This window comes from Streptopelia decaocto (assembly GCF_964273445.1).
Source record: "Streptopelia decaocto genome assembly, chromosome: 2".
Classification (NCBI taxonomy): Eukaryota; Metazoa; Chordata; class Aves; order Columbiformes; family Columbidae; genus Streptopelia; species Streptopelia decaocto.
The window spans coordinates 109,451,326-109,472,395 of NC_138655.1; the positions used below are offsets into that span (position 1 = coordinate 109,451,326).

Genomic DNA, 21,070 nt, shown 5'->3' on the forward strand with positions numbered 1-21,070 from the left:
TTTTTTATTCCAAGTACAAAATTTCTATCAGAAAACACTGGGTTTAAAAGTTGCCTTATATACTGTGTTGAACATAACCTCTTTTCAAGAGCCACCCTGCCTTTCAAAACGGAAGCAATTAACCCCACATGTTTTTAATATTCTCTAAGTCACTCTTTGAGGGGTTTTGTACAAGAATGCTCATAAAAGAGGAGGAAAACAGCTCAGAAAAAGGGGAAGGCTGAGCAGTAATGGAGAGCCAAGGAAATCAACTGTAGCTTGAGACCAGTTCTTTCTTGGAAGTATGTCAGGTATCAGGCTTCAAATGTATGTTATGAGAGTGCAGCCCCAGTGAAAAGCCATGGAGAAAAAAGTTGGGATCACTGTAGGAGTGCTTGTGTCCCTGATATCTGCAGGACTTTTCTAAGGATTACAGGGTATCTTTGAGATTACGTGATTAAAAACCATTGACTATCAAGGTCTTTCTGTATAAGAAGGGATGGTGTGCTTTGCTCTGTGATGTTTGTCACAGATCACCAGAGTGGGAGAAAAAGAGCTCAGAATTATAGATTTGCACTCCATACTCTTATTTTTATAGTCTTGTGACCTCTTTATTTTAAATAAATAAAAGGTGTATATTCTTGCTTCCTCCGTTAGACCATGTGCTTCAAAATGAAATGATGGTTAAGATAGCGCCTGTGTTACCTACATGAGATGTAAATTTACTTGCTATTCTTTGCAGTGACTAAACCACTTTTTTTTTTTTTCTGTTCCGTGGGCTGTGTCCCCCATAGTGGGTCAGCCTAAAGTTCTACTATGAAATTATTTCAATGCTTAGAGCTCAGGCACAGAGGCACACTCAGCCTGCTGCCCGATGCCATGGGCAGACAGCAGCCACTGCTGCCATCTCTGTCTGAAGGGCAGGCCCCTCTCCTGAGGTCTGCAGTCTATAGGATGCTCAAACAACTCACCAAGTCTTAGCAATGGTTCTCCCTGACTTGATGATGCTGGCCTAGGATTTCGGGGAGCTATCCGTAGAAAGGCTATCACAGAAAGAACAAACCCTGCTAAAAACAGTGAATACCAACAGGCATGCTGTGAGATGAACTTCCTTCCATTGTGTTGCACCCCGTCAGCCCCTAAATCTGCTGCATATGGTTTAGGAGAACCGATATTCGTGCTGCTTGGCCCCTTGCCTAGCACTTTGTGTGCGGCAGGGCAGCACTGCAGCCATTTCCCACTTAGCCCACTGGTATTTCACAGAACCACAAAATGTCAGGAATTGGAAGGGACCTTGAAAGATCTTCTAGTCCAATCCCCCTGCCAGAGCAGGAACACCTAGATGAGGTTACAGAGGAAGGTGTCCAGGCGGGTTTTGAATGTCTCCAGAGAAGGAGACTCCGCAACCTCCCTGGGCAGCCTGTTCCAGTGCTCTGGCACCCTCACTGTGAAGAAGTTTCTTCTCATATTTAAGTGGAACCTCCTGTGTTCCAGCTTGATCCCATTGCCCCTTGTCCTATCATTGGTTGTCACTGAGAAGAGCCTGGCTCCATCCTTGTGACACTCACCCTTTACATATTTATAAACATTAATGAGGTCACCCCTCAGTCTCCTCTTCTCCAAGCTAAAGAGGCCCAGCTCCCTCAGCCTTTCCCCATAAGGGAGATGCTCCACTCCCTTAGTCATCTTTGTTGCCCTGCGCTGGACTCTCTCCAGCAGTCCCCTGTCCTTCTGGAACTGAGGAGCCCAGAACTGGACACAACATTCCAGATGCAGATTTCAGGGCAGCTGGGCTGACAGGACTGCTGCTGAGGGGTCCCAGTGTGGACATGCTGCAGGTAAGGACTGCACTTGGAGTCCCCAGCCACGGTGCGGCCTGCACTGAGAAAGCACAGTGTCCCTGCCTGCAACCCACTGTGACAGCCTCCAGCCCCAGCACAAGTCATAGCACAACCATCCTGCCTTCCTCCAAGTTGGTATGTCAAGCGCACGCACTGTCATATAACCTGGTGTTTAAGATCTCAAACTTTGTGAAAGTCAGAGAAACATTCTACTTTATTATAAGGCAGCAAGCCTGTAGCTTACTGCCATAATTTGTGTCAGTGTTACTATATGACATGAAATGAAACTTACGGGGAAGATAGTAACTTCTGTGTAAGAAATTTTCATGCTCTTCACAGTAGGTAGCACTCTATGTTAATTGTGTACTTGTATCTGCCCAGCTGTCAGAGCCTGCTTCTTCAATGCCAAAAAACCAACAACATGTAAATTAAAATAAAATATTTAAATTCTTATGAAGCCTTGCAAAGCCTTGCAACCTCTCTAAGACCTTAGGGTAGTTCTACCCACTCACTCTGTGCACAGAGGGGTCTTACCCTGGGGTCGTAAAGAGGCATCACCAGTGCCTCATGCTCATGTTATTGCCGTGAGTCTGCTCACAAGAGTGAACTTGTTTACTGAGACCTTTACAGTGTTGAGCCAAATGCAGGTGACTGCAACACCTTCCTGCATGAAGGACAGCAAAAGTAGAAGTGCAAGTCTTCTTCAAACAAAACTCCATAATGAATCCCAAACTGCATAGTCTTCTGTTGCTCATCAACTGGATTTATACTCTGTATCTATTTTAGAAGCATTTCCTGTAGGCTTTGTGTGTGTGTTATGTTTTGTTTGTTTGTTGTTTTGTTTTGATTTTGGCTTAGGTTAACAAAGTGTAGGAATGTGTCTTTACCCTCTGCTGTTTTGGGCAACACTATCTGTGGTAAATGTTCGAAAAAAATGGATCCAGAGGATGTCGTTGTATAACATGCGACTCCTGTGCTCCTCTGCAGATAACCTGTCGGCTGCTGGAGCTGTGTAGAAGGGGCTGCATTTGTCCTCCAACCAGTGCTCCACAGTAATCTCATCCAAAAGCCAAATGCAGAGTTAGGACGTATTTCAGCAGTGAACCAAGAGAGCAGCATCAGAACAGGAAAATTTTCATCGATAACAGATCACGTGTTCAGCTAGCTAAGGAGGATGAAAGAAAAAGATATTGTATCTATAAGTCTAAGTAAGCCTGTGGGTGTGTATTAAGAACTTAACTCAATTTGAAAAATGCTGCCCAAATTTGTTTCTACTGTGAGTAAAGTGTTTCTAAGCCTCAGATGAGCCATTATATTTATCCAGCGTGACATCTGTTAAAATATTTTTGAATGAAGAGCCTGTATGGGGCATACATAATAAGATAGCTTTTGTGAGTATGTTTGTATTCCTGATAGATGAGAATGGCTCATTTGGAGCCCTCCCAATTTTATGCTGTTTAGGAGGTGTGCTAGATCCCAGATGAAAACCCACAAGAAAATGTAATTAGTGGAACAAAATTTAGTGCATATGCCCCATGGCTAGTTTTTACATTGCAGCAGCTTTGCTGTTAATTTTTCTTCTTCTTCTTCTTCATACTGAAAACAAGAGATTATCAAGTTAGGTACCTAATCACATCACAAAATTAAGCCTTATCTTCTAGTGCTTCAGTATATTATATTTTTTTTTTTTTTCTTAAAGAGTATTTTTAAAGGGAACAAATCCTCTTTTCATTAAGAAAGTAAACCAACCACACTCATAAACTTTGACCTTGGATTGTAATCTGGCAGGACCCCAGTAATGGAAACACACTCACTGAAATAAAATGGTCAACTTTCTTTAGTAAAGGTTTGTAGAATCTGGCTTATGGTTCATCAAGTTTCAGGCCAAAGCAAATGTTATAGCCAACTAATAAATATTTCAGAAATGGGTAGCATAATGAAAATGCTGACACATCTTTAACCATAGAGGCATAAGCAGCACAGTGTTATAATCTGGCAGTGTGATTTTGACAGTGGTTATACAATAATGCAATCCAGGCCTGGAGCACTTTCAGCTAAATGTATCAATATGAACCTAATTTACTTAGACCTTCATGTAGTCATCCACATTAAAAACCTCTAGCACTCTGATGTATAGATCAAGACAGTTTCTTTCTCCTTTATTTATTTATTTATTTATTTATAGTACACAATAAATAGACAGAATATTAAATTGCTGAGGTGGTGTTTCTTCAGTCTTTTCGTTAGACCACCATTTACTAAACAATATCATAAGAGCTATATATCCTTCAGAGTGTTAATATGTAACCAGAACAAACAGAGGACATAGGAAAGGTGGAGAAAAGTTAGATATATAAGCAAGAAAAAGTGAGTTATTGATTTTATTGACTGGTCTGTTAACTTCTGACATTGCAATAAAGCCTTATTTATTTGTATACAGAAGACTCAATTACACAGATACATATCATTTTAACAACTGGGTTATTTACAGGAGAATTGCAGCTTCATAAATAATATAGACTTGCATTTCTCAAGCTGATGTTTATCCATTGTTACCATTTAGGGAATTGTGGTGTCCACAAATGCTCTTTGGAGGAAAGTCATTAGAATAACATTAAATAAAAACAATGCTATTATAATAATACATGTTAATGTACACTAACTCAAGTGGTGTGCTTCACAATGACTGAAATAAAACCTATTGCATCCTGTTTTCTGTGTACAACTGTTGTATGTATTATGGTAAAAGGCTGGATTTTCCCTAGAAGCTCTTTAAATACTATTTTAACTGAGAACATGGTAGGTTGTTTTTGGGCTTTTGCTCGGGTTTTTTTTTAGTGTGTTTTCAATCCAGATCAAGGTTTGAACCCAGACATCTTTTGCTGAGTGAAATCTACTTAGTGTGTTATCATCTGAATAATCAACAAGCCCTACAGAATGGCAAAGTGAGCAACCTGAGTGATGGTTAATGGGTTGACTGATTGTGACCAGAACCCAGCTTGAGATTATATACTCAGTAGTCAGCCAATCTTGCTTCCTTCAGCAGTCCTTCAGTAGCCAGTATGTGCAGAGAGTTAAAGAGAGGCGAGGTGACGAGAGTACGAGCTTTTTGTGCCGATGTGAGGATGCAACAGAGACATGCAGTGGCTTTGTCCCAAAGACAAGAAGAAGTTATCCCAGATATCTGAGTGCAGATTCCTTCGATGAGGAGGAATGGAGAGCCCAATTGCGCAAACACTGCACCATGTCCAATACATGTGTTTGCCATGAAGAGAGTGTAGTGTCAGATGAGAACAAGTCTGAGACTGGAGGAATAGGGATGCTGGCAATACCTGCTGATGCAGCCCCTCTAATCAACATGCCTCTTTGGTCCAGAACTTTCTGAGCTCTGAGGGTCCAACAACGCTCTTTGTGTGTGAGATGAAAGGAGCTGGTAGAGGTCTTATAGGAGTTCTTTGATGTTTTGGCATTAAGCCTAAACCTTGCTTTTGCCAGATTAGTACCTGAGTCTTCTTTCCTTTATGGTAGCCATAAGAGATGGATGGTGGAAGTACTGGCTATTTCAAACCAACCCAGGCTGTCTTTTGCATATCCTCAAAACTGAGAACACTTAAAAGAAGATATTAAGAAGGCCATGGCAATCCACCTCCATAAAGCACATCAGATGTGCTGAACCATTTGTTGTCTGCCAAAAGATCGGACTTGTAGGAAAGGTGGGCCCAGGGTCTTCTTTGCTCCAGCTCCTCTGTGCTCCACTGTGGCCAGACACAAGACGGCTTCTGCCTAGAAGCAACACAGCTGTGCTGGGAAGGCACACAGTGTGCATGGACGGAGCACCTTGTGAGCACAGCTGTGCGGCTCCCACTGCAGGACCAGCTTCTCTCAGCTCAGCTGTATGGACAAAGAAGTTCAAATCTGTTTGTCTGTTTGCATCTCTAGACATTGGCTTTTTTTCTTTGTAAATATAGCTGGATTCTTCTAAAGTGTTGCAATGGTCAAAATCAGATAACAAAGCTCTTACAAAAGTACAGAATAATTAAAAAATGTTTTCTTTACAAGCATTTTTAGAAGGAATCAGCGATTACATTTTGCCCAACTCCAAATTATGTTTAGTAGGCACGTACACATAGTCTGAGATCTGACATAATCCTCAAAATAAATAATATGACAAATGGAAGCTGATGCTGGTTTTGTGTTGTTGTGTAATGGAGTTAGAATAATGACAGGACAATAATATAATAGAATTCTGCAAAGCCCTCACTCTACTTGACTTTAAGTGGAAGTAAAATCTTAGAAATGAGAGGACAATAAAATAATGCTTTGTAAAAAGGATAAAAGAATAATGTTACCTAAGTCTATTAGTGACATAACACACTATGAATGCACTTAAATTAATAGCATCTTTTACCAGTAGATATTTTTCAATTACAGTAATGCTGAAAAAATAAACAGAACAATAATATAAAGATGAAAGGGATGTAGGGAACTAATTTGTTTTAAAAAATGTATCTATATATAGAGAGGCATACATATCTAGATGAACACAAGCATTTTCATGGATTGGAAACAGTTTGTATATTCTGTATAATTTAATCCTGTTAGGATGAATCACAGTGCCCTCTCTCACTCTTTGAAGCAAGTTGCCTGCCACTTGGTATTTTGGCGAAGCTGAGTCGTGTGGCTTCTTTTTGCTTTTTTCCTTCCTGCACAGCATGTTGTTACAGAGAGGTCTTGCCATGACAAGGCGTTGCTAACCAGGAGATCTTTCGTGCAGTATGACTGTCCTGGATATATGTCTCTTACGTGTAAAGCTTCTTCAACCTCTGGTATATTCTTAACCTTTCCTAAAGAACTAATCCAATACATGTAAAATCTGGTGGGCGTCTGACTCACATAAAGGCAAGATCAACATATTACAGGAGGTAAACCACTTGGTCGTTGCCCTGCAGTTCTGTTTTAGGGTATTTTTAATGTGTGAAAGACCATCTTAGTGGTTGCTGAAGAGTGCTATGCTATCATTGTCTGGAAAATAGCTGCTCAAATTCACGAGACAGACAGGATGATAATGCTGACTACTAGTTCTTCAGGTTTGTTTTGGTGTGGTTTGCTTTTTTTTTTTTTTTTTTTAAATAGATTTTTAGCTTTTGGTCTACAGAGGAGGGAGGGAATGACATTGTGTGTGGTGCAGGACCCAAAAGCCCATGCTGTTTTAAACTTGGTTTAGTGACGGTCAGTCTTGACATAGCTTGCAAGACCTGGTTGGTAGGCTGAATGCTCTTTAAAAACAGATAAATATAAAGCATTTAGGAACTCCTAGCAAAAGCTCCTTGTAAATAGTCACTACAATTGATTTCAGGCAATAATAAAGAGACAGAAGTTAATTCCGTTTAGGATTTACAAGATCAGGACGCATGCATACCACGAGTTTCTGCAGCTCCCAGCCAACACTTTCATTTGAAATAATGGCTCACCCTGCTGAGCCACATCACGAGAACTTGCTGCAGATATCAAATGGCACAGGCTGCTTTTGAAGGGGGAGGGCTGTTGAATTTTTGTAGCTAGGAATTTCTGAAGGTACATGTGCAGCTAAATAGGCTTATAATGTAGACTTGCCAGTTTTGTGATTTAGTCTGATCTGGGAGCATTGTCTCCTGCATACAAAGTTGCTGCCACTGCTAAGGTTTCCTCCTGGATGTCGACTGGACTCCTACAGTATGCTGCTCTGTGGGATGGCTCTTTCAAGAGTCTCAATAAAGTCTGAACAGCTGAACAACCTGTAATGAGACACTTGATGGAGCTGCCCCACAGGGCTGTGTAAAGACCACAGCAGAGAGTGTGAAATTGTTAAAGACACCACAGGGCTGAAAACAGACAGTGAACTCAGTAGCAAGAGCGATAAACCACTGTGGCCTGACGACACTTGCTGATCAGGATGCTCCAGTAGGAGTTTACATATATTGTGGGGTGCATTTTGCTATATGCTGGCTTTGCTGAAGATTTAAGTGCCAGGTGCTTTTACTGGGTTTAACTGAATGCTTCCTCCCTTAACTGGATATTCCCCACTCACCAAAGGAGAAGATTTGAATTTCTAAACAAGCTCTCATAGGACTGGTAGGACACTGTGTTCATCCCCTCTCCATGTTATGTTTTTTTCTTTCCAGTCCTTGGAAGGTCTGAAAACTGTGAGTTAAATTTCTGGTATCAGCCACCTACCCGTGCCTTATCCTTTGTAAATAAGTTTATCAATGTAACTTCTAAAGAGCAAAAGATGTCAGACATGCGACCCCTTTGTTCCACCCAGAAGCCTGAATTACTCTATACCAGATGCTGTCCATGTTTTGCCTGACTTTCAGTAGCCCGAAGTGCCAGCAGCCAAGCCCATAATACATAAATTGTGCAAGGTTCTCCAGGCAAACAGCAATGTATATGATTATAAGATATCATCATAGTCTAACTTATTTTGGGGAGGGTATAGGAATCAGATAGGGAGGGTGAGCATCAGGAAGTTGGGGTTTTTCTGGAAAGCTTGTCCTCTGCATGCATAGATAAACGCTGTAAAAATCATAAAGAAATCTTAGTTAGCTATAAAGATGGCAAGCTGTAGAGGTTGTCCCAAAATAGATGTTCTTTAATGTACTCACTCTTTGGCATTTAGTAAGCTTCCAGGGATGGAAAGAAAGGAAAGTTTAATTTAGAGAAGCCTCCTGCCCTTCTTAGCTAGGGATCAGCTGCCCAACATGAAATAATAATGCATTCCACTGTCCATCTTCTGGTAAGTAACCTTTATCATCATTGCATTCACTGGCACTAACAGCAAACAGTGAGTATGAAATGTTGTATGAATTCAGGGAAAGCTGATAGGGTCTTTGTGACCTTAATGTGATTATATTTGTGCTAATGCGTACAGTATAAAAGAAACTAGAACTCTCAATATGAAGGGTCCAATTCATAAAAAATTTATGTACCATTAACAAGGGATTTTTATGCACTGTACTTAGGGGGTGAAGAAAAGTAGAATAAGACTATTTTGAATAAAGAACATACTTTTGCAATTATATCCCTTCACATTTTCTGCAGTAGTGACGCTTCTTTTCTCACATGAAGTATCTGAAGTGGAAGAATATTCATATAGGCACCAGTAAGAAAAAAAATCTCACTTGGGGAAAAGAGAAAGAGGAAAAGACAAGAACAATGAAAGAGGAGCAAAAATAAAGATGGGAAAGAAGAAAATTTAAGACAATTGTGGGAGATGGGTTTTTGCATTATCTGTGAATTTTGTGCCTCGGTATGGTAGTTTTTTTGTTTGGTAGTAAATACAACTGCTGGTTGCCCAGGAGAAGTCCTCTAATATGAATCACTTTAATAACCTGATTTTCATTGTAAACAGTCCTGGAGTTCTAATGTTATCAGTCCTGATGCAGAAAGATGCAGGTGTGTAAATACAAGCCAGACTCTGTGCTTATGGGTAATGAGCACAGTGATTTTGGCTACCTTATGTGTCTTGCAGAAGACCCTTTAGGAGAAAATATATCCCCAGGGACCAGGGAAAGACAAGATTTTGTGCTCTGCTGGCAGAATGATTTTGAGCTTTGCAGTGATTTTGGTGGCTTTGCAGTAGCAACTGTATGGCAGTTTCAGATAAGTGTAAAACTGAGGGATTTTACTTAAGTACTGAATGATACAGTCAGTAAAGCAAATCTGCTATATGCATTCTGCTGTCTAATTCAATCTATTTTATATGCAGGATTTTAGCTTTTCTGTACAGGATATTGCATTGACATATATGTCAATATGGTAGATCAATATGGCATTTCCTTATCACACCACAAACATTTTCAAAGGTAAACTAGAAGGTTTTTGTAGGGGAAAATTAGGAGTGAGAGTTCTGTAAGCTGAGACAATCTGATGCTGTGGAAGATAAGCATGGTACTTGTATGTTGTGCTAAAATTATCGAACAGTAAAGTAATGATACTGACATTGCAACATTGTTAGGTTTCAGAGTGAACAGGTACTGGTGGTAATTCTGCATGCACCCAGATCTCTGCATGCTTGGATTTCTTTGTGAGGCTGAAATCACCTCAAAATAAAAGCTTAGAATCTGAAGTAGAGGTCAACAGGAAAAGATGAATTGCTTAACGATCTGTGGTGTAACCTGATACTTAGAGAAGTTTTATACAATCCAGATAAGTGAATTGTATGCCACATCTTGGTAATGGACTGGAAGAAGACAACTATCTGACTACTTAAATTAAATATGAGAAGTCCAAGCTTAAATTCATACCTTTCAGTGGGTGATTCATTATTCTTATTTAGTTTCTGAGCCTGATTTTCTTTGCTGAGCTAACAGGAATATCCCCTCTGATAACTGTAGGATAATACTGATGTAAAATGGATTCAGCATAAAATCTCAATTTTCTCTCCTGCAAGTATTGTAAAATTTAGATATGTTTGTGAAATTCTGTGTAACAATCTGATTACTAAGGTTTTAAAATTAGATGATTTGGAAAGCTTTCCTACCTCATGTCCAACATCTGAGGCAGCAGGAAAATCAAAGTAGTGAAATTAAGAACAACAATATGGTTTATCATGGCAGACTGAGGATTGTTTGGAGGGTATGTAACATTTTTTTCATTATCAGCTGCATCTTTTTCTTTCAGCTATTAAATTTTGTTCAGCAAGATTGCTCCTGGTATAATTGCTGACAATTAAGGGTTCATTTAATGAAGAGCTGAGTTACTTTAATTAGAGATGATGGACTTTCACACACCATACCCAATAATTTGAATATTGTCAGTTGGTCTATTTACTTTATTTAAAAATGTTATCTTTTTTCTTCTGGTAATATGGCTTATGATCTAAATGCAGCTATATTATATGCTTAGACTGTGAGCTTATTAGTTTAAAAAATGTAAGACACTTTTTTTCTCACAGGCAGTATTTTCACTTTGATGATTCCATTCTTAAAGCTGTATCTTTAATGTGAGTTCGCTCAATGAGTAAGAAAAAATGTCTACTCTTGATTTCTTATTGTTACAGTTACTGAGAGATAAATACAAGTAATTAAATGTCACATTGTGGAACTGTATCTAAGGATTTTAATACGTTGCTTGAAATGCTGTATTCTTTTATTAATGTTGACTCATTTAAAATATTTGCTTAAATGAGCATCTTGGAAGGATTTATGTATTCTTTTGATTACTGAATATGTAGTATTATTAAATTCGATCCTGCTTGTTTTTCAAAAGCATTGAGTAGTAAAGGGAGGCAGGCCAGCAACTCCTGGGTTCTGATACAGATGTGAGAGACACAGAATTAATTCTTGAAGACCATGAGGGACTTATTTATGTCCAGATCATCTGCTGAGGCCAGTCCTGTGCTTTGGTTTGAGCATGGCTTTGAGTGAGTTTTAGTGCAGAGTTGGAGAGGAGACCCCCGTGTGCCGCACGCCTCAGAGCAGCCACAAGCACACATCTGCAGATGAGCTGGGACATCCAGGACAGGGCTGGATGTACGTGTTTAATGCACTCCATCCTATATCCCGTAACCTGCTTCGGTGTAGACACACGTGCCAGTCAGCTGCAGGTTCCCCGCAGGCGTCCGAGCCGGTGTGAGACAAGGGCCGCTGGGACGGGTGGTGCATCTGAGTGTGGGTGCTGGGGAGCACAGAGCTGCTGGCAGCCCTGGAGCAGCCAAGGAGTCACAGAGCCCTTTTGTGTTTTGACTCGTGCTTTCCTGAACAGCGTCACTCCAGCTGGGGAGATCTAGCTGCATACATCTTGCTGGCTTGAGAGTCCGGATCCGAGTCCTTCTGTCCATGAGTTGCTCATTTGCAAAGTGGGGATTAGAGCGTTCCATCCTTTGTGGGGCACTGGGAGATAAAGGCATTTAGAACTGAATTATCTGTTGTGTTTCTGAAGGTGTGTAAGAAACAAAAAGGAAGTAAACTGTGGAAAGCCTGTTTATAACTAGTGCATTTATAGTTATATAATAATTTTGTATGTGGCTCAGAGGCCTTGTGATGTGGATTTTTTTTTTCCTTCCAGTGTTTCTCTTGTGGTTTTCTTGTTTTCAAATCAGGTATTGTTCAACAAGGTTTTTCACTTGGTTTGGGGAATTCCCCCCGCCCTGCTTTTTGATAAGGGGAGAAGAAGGTTGCCTTTGTTTTACTTAGCTTTATTTTAAATAATATTTTATTTTAAGAGGGTTATTTTACAATGTTTACAGTGTGCTTCAATTTTTTATTGTGTCATGCCCTCCCAGCCCCTTGGTGGGATGAGAGGTGAGTGTATGTATTATATAATTTATAATTAATTTATGATGAATCACATATGATGAATACTGCTTATTAAATATTAAAGCCTTGTCCACAGTCATGGCCATACCATGGCAGTGGCACTCCTGTCTGTTCATACAGTACTACTGAGCAAACTCATTGACTTAGGCTGCGATGGCAGCAGTCGCTTATAAAGGAGAGAAGTCTCAGCAACCTGCTTGGGCAGACAGTGTGATGGAGAGTTCCTTCTCTGTCCAGAGTAGGTGCCCTGTTGCTGCCTGCTCGCTGCCCCATGAGCAGCAGCAATTGGAGGTGTCATTGAGAGTAGAGTCATAGTGAAGAGAGAAGATGCTGCTGGTAGCTGCCCAGCTCCATAGGGAATGCTGTGAGTCCTGGTTCCTCGCCACTGTGCCCCTTGCTGGTAGAAAGCTGAGCAGCGTTGGAGAAAAACCTAACAGGAGGTGATGGCCAGGATCTGGACAAGTGTTCACAGGCCATTTTTATTAGTGACAACTGGAATTTGGACAGGGGAATAATTTACCTACAGAGGTCATTCCAGCATCTGGAACTAATGAACTCCTAAATAGAGGTGGTAAAACAGATGGGGAAAACAATGCAGGGGATTGTGCACTGCCGGTTTAGGGCAATGGTTTTAATGAAGGTATTTTTACAAGTTAGTAGCAATGAGACTGTAAATCAGAAATAGTAGCTGTGACACAGAGCTCTCCCGACTCCTCAGATCCCCTGAAATCAGGGAATCCACACGGTCAACATTATACAGCAGAAAAGGAAAAGTAGCCTTCTGCCCGTGTTTTGTGCTCTGCTTTGCCTTTCGAGGAGCTTTGACCTATGCGTCTGGCTGAAGATTGTGTACAGTAAGGAACAAATGCTGTCACCCTGTGTGATGCAACAGAACTTAACCCCCAAATCCTCGCTTTGCTGTATTTACTGCCAGCCCAGCAGGCAGATTTTCCTGTGCATTTTGAAAAAAATCTCGACTCATGAGTGGCTGTACAGCAGGTAGATTAGAAGGAGCACGAGAGGGAATGTGAGAATTTTGGTCTGAGAACTGAGTGGGCATAATTTCATATAGGGTGCTATGTAAGACCGCATTCATGCACATGTGTGTGCTGCTTTGTTGAGATGCCTGCATCAAATGGAAATGGAGCTAGAAGCAGAAGGCAGAGCATTTGAGCACTGAAATAAAAAGATACATCATCTGCAATGAGTGACCGTATGAAAGGAATGCAATCCTAAGTGATTCCAATCAGTGCAATGCAAAAGGAAATCAGTGTATTTAATTTTTGCTTTATGGTCCTGTATAACCCCCTTGTACTACATACAGCTTGTGAGACGAAATGTTGCAAAATCCTTAGGGTACAGATAACAGAAGACAGTGGTTCTTAGGATAGTTGCACCGTGGAAAGCATAGGCATATTTATTCAGAACTTCTTATTTATTTTCTGGGAGCTCAAGCTATTGTAGTTGCAATAAAACATAATTCTAGTCAATATTTTACTCCAGTTTTGTTCTTCTCCCAAGACGTTCATAGGACAATTTAATGTCAGATTTTCAGGAGCTTGTTTTAATATTAATTAAATCACACACAAAGACAAAATTCTAAGCCCTTAAAATTGCATAAACAAAATTGATTTATAAGATTTGATCTTGATGGGGACTGATATGTTCGGTGATATTGAGCCTTTGATCTAATATAACTTTATACGTACAGCGGTGATTAGGAGATTAAAAAAAACCCACTGTAACAGTATGTGGAAATTACCAAAGGTAAAATTGTGTTTAGTAACATAGCACTTTGTTTTGTGTAGGAGGAACCCCTACTGAAGAAAATGTATCTTTGGTCTTAGGGATGGCAGCAGTGCTATGATTGTAATGCATTTGAAAGAAAGAGTTTTCACTGAATCTCGCATATCTAGTTACATTTCTTTTTTTCAAGTAACTTGGATGAGTAAATTGCACATAAAAAATTTAGTGACTGGGTCTCTTTTTGTGTGTTATTAAGCAATTGTTGGAGTCCTCACTGATTATAGTAGGTCACCTATTCTCATTATGAAATGAAAGTGGTCATTAAAATGCCAAACATATTTTTATAGAACTCACTTTATAAAATGTCAGCAAGTCTACATGTTTTTATTAGTTCCAAATCAGATATTTCAATAGACCATTTGTAAGTATTCCCAAAGCAACATCCATTTCTGACTTTTTGAGACCACACAAAAATATTACAAATTAATCAGGTTTTCAGATTTCTGCATAATAACTCTGCACTTTTATTGTTTAATCCTATTCTAAAATGCTGTTTTGATTGACACCTTGCTGTAGAGATAGAAGTCAATTGAATAATACGTAGCAGTCAATTTTATTTGTACCTTAATGTGCTGAAGTATTTTTTTCCCCCACATTTCCATTATTTATAACTCTGTCCCCTTGGAGAATATATAGAAGAATTTGTTTTAAATGAGCTGATAATACCCTCTTTAAAATTTATAAGTATGACAGAATCATTTCCTTTTTCTTTGCTGCACCAGGCTGTGCCAATAAACCGGTTTTGAATTGTCTTGCACTAGCTATCCATGGGACAAACGCTGGAGAAGAGCATCTCCTTAAGGCTTACTTAGAGCAGTATTTTAGCTGCGTATCAGAAAAAATAGCAGAACAGAAGCTTTTGTACCAGCCGGGAAACCTGATGCTGTTGCCAGGATTTTCTTTTTAAGAGACCACAGTGCTCTTGCAGCTACTTTTGATACTTGTTGTCATTCTTTCAGCTTCAAAGATAAATGTGGGCCTCATCATGCCTGAAAAAGTTTGTGAATCAATGCGAGTCCTTCACCCAGAGGAAATGGAGGGTTGGGACATAGTTTTGAAAACATCTTGGTACTTTCTTCCAATGGATAGGATGTTTTTCTTTCTCCTTTTCAAACCTGTTTTGAGACTTCCGTGAAATCCGGTAGGGCTGGACTGTGTTCTGTGCTCAGAGAGTCATTAGTGCCCAGCATATAGTTCAATTGTTGGATATGGATCATCTCAATAAATGCTGGAAATCCTTGGGTTTAGAGAATTTTGCTCGCCCCCCACATGCAATTTATAAAACAAGCTGTCATTTGGGTGCATACCTGTTTTCAGTTTTTATAATGCCTTTTTATTGCATATAATACAGCCTTCGCTGCCTCAGTAACTGACAAAAGAAAATACTTTATTAAGATGCAAAGTAGATGTGACTTGATTGTTTTTCAGATAATTTTTGCTTTCAGAAATTAGAATGGCTGATGCTCACCTAAGCGTAAAAAATGCAGTTCCCACACACGCGGAGTGCTCATGTTCTGTATGTAAATTGATGTATAATGCAACCCACATTAGCTGGGTTGATGATAGCTTCAGTTTCACTGCTGTCAGATTTCTGTAGCTCCTTGAATGAGCTGGCTGGTCTGAATGAATGTTAGCATAATTTATGCAGCTGATAAGTGATTTGAGTGCTTGAGTTATTGATAAAGCACTTTAACATATCATTTTCAGCTTGATGTTATGTGACATCAGAGTAGAAGGTAATGTGCCGGTCCCCGGGCTTGATATTAAAGTCAATCTGCTCTTTGGATTTCAGAGGCCAGAGGAAACACGGTGCTGCCTGACACGAGCCCAGCAGACCAGCACCAACCCAGTCAGTCCCATCCTGCGTTCCCTGTTGGGCCTCAGGTCAGTATCTTTCCTTTCGACTAACTGAGATGTGAAATTTGGTGAAAAGTAAATAACTGCGATTCATCATCTTTGATCTGTGTAATGTTCGGTTTCATTTAGTGCTGTAAAAAAGGAGCATGTATGTATTGTGTATATGTCTTAAAAGTTATTTCTTTGTTAAGATAAGATTTTTGTGTGTTTTTCTAAAAGAAAACCTAAGTAGATTTGAGTATGTAGGAGGTTAAAATATTTGAATTCCTTATACAAGTTATTTTTTAAATACATGTCATAATTTAATATTAAAAAGCATGTGGAATTTTAATACAGCCTTATTGGCTCTGATAGTTCTGCCTGTCACACATAGCTCCTGCATTAGTAAAGGCATTTCATTATCTTTTATGCCAGCTATTTCTTTTCTTTAGAGCAAAATGTAGGCATGATAGTATGGCACTGTAGAACTTTTTAAAAGATGTCCTCTGTCACTTCACAGTTTTATCCAAGTTCAGCCATACTCAGAGAAGATACTCCACTTCCCAGGACAGTGTTGGTCCACATAGCTTCTGGTAATTGTTGCTGCAGTGTTTTCAGCTTTTAGCGATCAGTATACAACCGGGAAAATCTGGGAAGTGTTGGCAGTTAGGTAGTTGTAGGCTGACTCAGCTTGGGCCTTCTTGTGTTCATAAATTATCTTCAGTGCACGTGTAACAAATATTCCAATCTCTATTCGCCTGGGGTTGCTGCAATGCTACATGACGGTAAGGCTTACAGCTTCAGCCTGTCAAGTTTCTCAAAACTTTCTGTGTTGGTGAAAATGTGTGCTTTAAGATATTGGGAGCAGTGCGTGTCCATGATGGAACACAAAAGGATCCTACGCCAGAAGAGTCACAAGTGTGTAATACCAAGCTATGCACAGTAAAATGGGCTTGCTGTCTGTGTTTTGTTACAGCCGTTACTGACAGCCCAACAGTTGGCCTCAGCAGTAGCGGGGGTGATGCCGGGAGGCACTCCAGCCCTCAATCAGCCCATCCTTATTCCTTTCAACATGGCTGGGCAGCTGGGGGGCCAACAAGGGCTCGTCCTAACTCTACCTACAGCGAATCTCACCAACATCCAAGGGCTGGTAGCGGCAGCTGCAGCAGGAGGCATCATGACTTTGCCATTGCAAAATCTACAAGGTAAGCCATGTTTAGCGTTTTTTTTTCTAACAGGTTCTTTTGCCTGTTTGTTTCATTTTATCTCTCTCTTTTAAACTGAGTGATCTCTGTTTCCAATGAAATGTTGCTCTTGATGCATATTGAAAGTTAATACTTGGATTGTTTTTGAATACTTGAGAGATACTTAAAGGATATTTGCATTGTTTTAGAACAGATTGGAGGTTGGGTCTGAGATTCTATGGGTCAGTAATGTATAGTACTCTAATGATTCATTAGGCTTTTCTGTCATCAGTGATCAGTGTTCCCTGCTCACAGTTCACTTAAAAATTTCAAATGACAGTATGAAGACAAGTATTCTGTTTCACCACTGCTGCTTAGGGTAGTTGAATGAATGGGGGAACCTAAAACCACAGTATTGCATGAAAATCACTTAAAAAGGCTTTTATTTTAAAATTAGAGTTTTCTCAGCTGCCATTAGTGCCCCAGATATGCATTCTTGTTCTTGCTGTGGGATGTCTGCTTTATAAATAAGGTTCTGCCATCCTTATCCGAGCTGTTGAGGAAGTCATATGACCCCCAAATCACCAGCAAAAAGTGAATCTCTCTATGTATACTTCCTGTTGTCTGAGATGTACCGTGTTTGCAACAGTTCTGCCCGCAGATATCTGCTGCATTCTTCCTGTGACTTAAAATCAGACGGAAAAGCAGTTCTGTAAGATCCCTGTTCTTCAGTAGTATTCTCTGCTGTTCAATCAATGTGTTTAACACGGCTAGAAAGAGTAATAAATCCAAACACACAATATAAAATACAGATGTATTTATTTACTACTCCTATTATGTTGATTGCTTCTCAGAAAGCAGTCAGAAAGCTGAACAGAACTGAACCAAGTATAGCAAGAGAAGTATTAGCCAAATCTTACAAGAGAATTGCACAGCTTTAATGGAATAGGGTGGTAAAGAAGGGATTGTCCAGTGTGAAAGTGATAAAGGTGTGAGCAGGAAGTATCAAAATAAAGCTTTAGCTCTTTCAATTTATGTATTTATTTATTTTTATTTCTACCTGATGGAAATGGCAGGAAAAGTTTTCCTTGAGTGGAAGGGTAATTTTAAAAAATTAACGCTCTGCACTGCACCCTAGTTTTAGTTATTAAACTCTGGTGTCTGTTGATTACCAGATGAATTGTTTGAAGCACCAAATCCTACAGGTTGTGAAACAGAGAACAGGAAGAGACAGCTTGTGTTGAACAAACTCCCTTACAAACCACATGCATAGTACTCTCACCTGTTGGAGCAGCTACTTGCCTTTACCTTGTGCATGTTTTAAAGTTTAATGTCAACAGACCTCTCTTATCATAGTTGTAAATGGTTTTCACTTTAATGTTTAAAATAATGTCTCTCTCATACCATTAAGCTGCACCAAAGAACCTGTCATTCATAAATCATAGATGAAAAGGACACACTAATGCACAAATTTTACTTGTTTAAAATTTGAGAGTGCATGTAAAGTAGGGAACTGGAGATTAAAAAAATAATGCAGGAACAGGAGCGGGTAAAAGCAGATATAACAAAGTGAAGGGGAAGTGGCTTTTTAGCGTAGGTGGGTGATGAAATCTTAATGAAGAAACAGGCATTATAAAAATGTATCCTTCCACCCTGGAGTGCTTCAGGTTATAGTTGCTGGGTATGTAGTATTATAAATAAATATAAGCTCGTGCAGTTCTTACGTCATTTATTCACCCCATGTTGCAAAGCTGGAGGGTAGGGATTAAGCCAAGCAACCTTTGGTTTTTGGATTAGCCATGGGTGTCTAATTGCTGGCGAAAACACGTAACTCCGCTGCCAATAAATTTTGCAAGCAGTGACCTTACCGGATGAAAAGGTTTCCTCTATAATCTTTACTGGTAAATAGGAGCATGGAATCAAATAGGGACTTGCTGGAGCATCAGGTGCAGTTCCTTGTCTATGGACGTAATCACATCTTCTATAAAGTAGATGAAAGGAACAGAACCCATGAATTCACTTAGTTGTGTTGGTGTTTGTCGTCTCTGCCCTTCCCTCCTGATCCTCTAAGCAAGTGCCACTGTCTCATTATTTGGAAGTGAAACCGATACACAAGGAAACGAAGTAACTTGGTCAAGATAGCTCTTAAGAGCCCTGAATCACAGCTGTAAGCTTCTACTGCTTCCTATATAGCTCACTGCCCAATGCTGTATGAGTGAAAGTAGGAGTCGGGTGAGAGTTTCTAGAGAGAACGTCTTTAGCTGTGTGGTATCATCAGTTCCATTGAACCTGATTGATTTCTGATCCCTGTGTGTGGTTTTGTTGTTCTTGTTGTTTGTGTGTTTTTTGTTTTGTTTTTGTTTTTTTGGTGGTGGTTATTTGAAAGATAATTATGGAATATGTGTACTGGTTTGTAGCCAGCACTTTTGTAGGTATGCTCATAGAAACCAACGCTTCGACACAGTTTTGGTAATTCCCACCCTTTGGGTGAAATCAGCCCGTATTCAGCAACCTCCATCTCTATAAGTCTCACTGTGGCATGGTCAGCCTAGACAGCTGGGGGATGTGTTTTCATGCTATTTTCTAACTTATCTTATTACTCCTGTTGTTGTCACATCCTCTGTCCCTGAATTCCCAGCACAGTCAAGCATATATGTCCACAGCTCCTGTGATCTCAGACTTCTGTCTTCTTCTCTCATCACTAAACTTCTAAACCTCTTCATCACAAACTACCCCAGCAAGGTAACTCAAAAGACACCCTGAAGACTTTTTGAATAATATTTGAATTCAGAAAAGTTCTGAACAAACAGAATACTTGAATGCATACTAAACATTGATTAAGGGAGTAATCCCACTACATTTTGTGTGATCCACATATGCGTTCAACTGATTTTCTTCTCAGGGACTTTCAGGTGTGGTTCAAGGTGATAAGTGTGAGAACTCAGGGTGATGGGATAAAACAATGAAAAACTTTGCTTGTGGACAGAGAAAACAACATTCAGTGATAGGAAACATAGAGGAGATAGGCTAACTATTTAAAACAAGAAAAGAGGATTTTCTTTAAAAATTCAAGGTGGGTAAAATGGAGTGATTAATGATATGGAAATTACTCACACAGTGTAACTTATTCAGTGAAATTACCTATTCTTCAGTTGTCAGTTACTTATAAATACGATTTTTTTTTCAAACCTATTTGTGTTCAATCGTTCAGTTGCTATATGGTCCTGATCTACCACTAGGTCAATAGGAATTTTGTTGCTGTAAGTGAAACGAGGTTTGGACTAAGCCTCTTTTAAAGCTACTTTTCTTGATATGTACTTGACTATATTCTGTTTGTTACATTTTGTCATTTGCCATACACACTGCTATGCCATATCTGTTCCCTGAACAAATAAGTCAGATGTGCGTGAACAGAAGGAAGGTGAATGTGTAAATTCTTGCTGTGAAACTTATAAAAATATGTTTTACCTGGCTCCCATTAAGCAAATTTCATAGGCACAAGGAGATGCCAGAGGGTTGGTGTCAAAACAGAGCCATCTGCTTTAGAGTAAACAGAAATCCCTGAATATAACACAGATTTACCTATGGAACTTTGGCTTTCCACCAACAGTTCTTTGAAGAAAATGATAAAATCAACAACCATAACTTTTTAATGTGAGCCACTGAAAGCACTGAAGACAAAACCATCCAAGAAAGCTGTTGTCCCAAGAAATGTACCCACCAGTTTCTCCATCACCATTTCTTAGAATTACAGCTGGAACACAGCCAATGCTTTTCTAACCAGCAAAAAATTTGGAGTTGCCACAGTAGCAATGGTAAAATTGTGAGAAGGGAAGAAGTGAGGTAGCTGCCCTACAGGACAGTGTGCTGCCTGTCGTTGCTATTAGTCTGTTGCTTCTTGGCCTGTCCTTAATGACTTAATGCAGAAAACACTCTGCCAGCTTTCCTTTTATGATCCAAACTGGTGTTCGTCAATATTCAGCATTCTGTCTTCAAGAAATTTTTTTCTGTGCTGAACAGTTTCAGTTTCTGTATCTCCTTTGCCAGGTCAGGTTTCTCTAGGTTTTTTGGGGAGTGTGTTCTCTTTTTTTTTATTGCATTTATCCTCAAGTGTCTCTGCACAGGACTA

The 21,070-nt window shown here is 39.7% G+C and overlaps 1 protein-coding gene across 1 annotated transcript in view; it reads left to right on the top strand.

Annotated features, from left to right (window-relative positions):
- POU6F2 (POU class 6 homeobox 2) overlaps nt 1-21,070 on the top strand; it is a gene marked incomplete at both ends in the record, with an annotated part of 307,735 nt that overhangs the window by 114,381 nt on the left and 172,284 nt on the right. The window contains 2 exons of the mRNA XM_082045495.1: nt 15,714-15,805; nt 16,734-16,962. Coding sequence (XP_081901621.1) covers nt 15,714-15,805; nt 16,734-16,962 — 321 coding nt within the window. The remainder of the gene's footprint in view (nt 1-15,713; nt 15,806-16,733; nt 16,963-21,070) is intronic.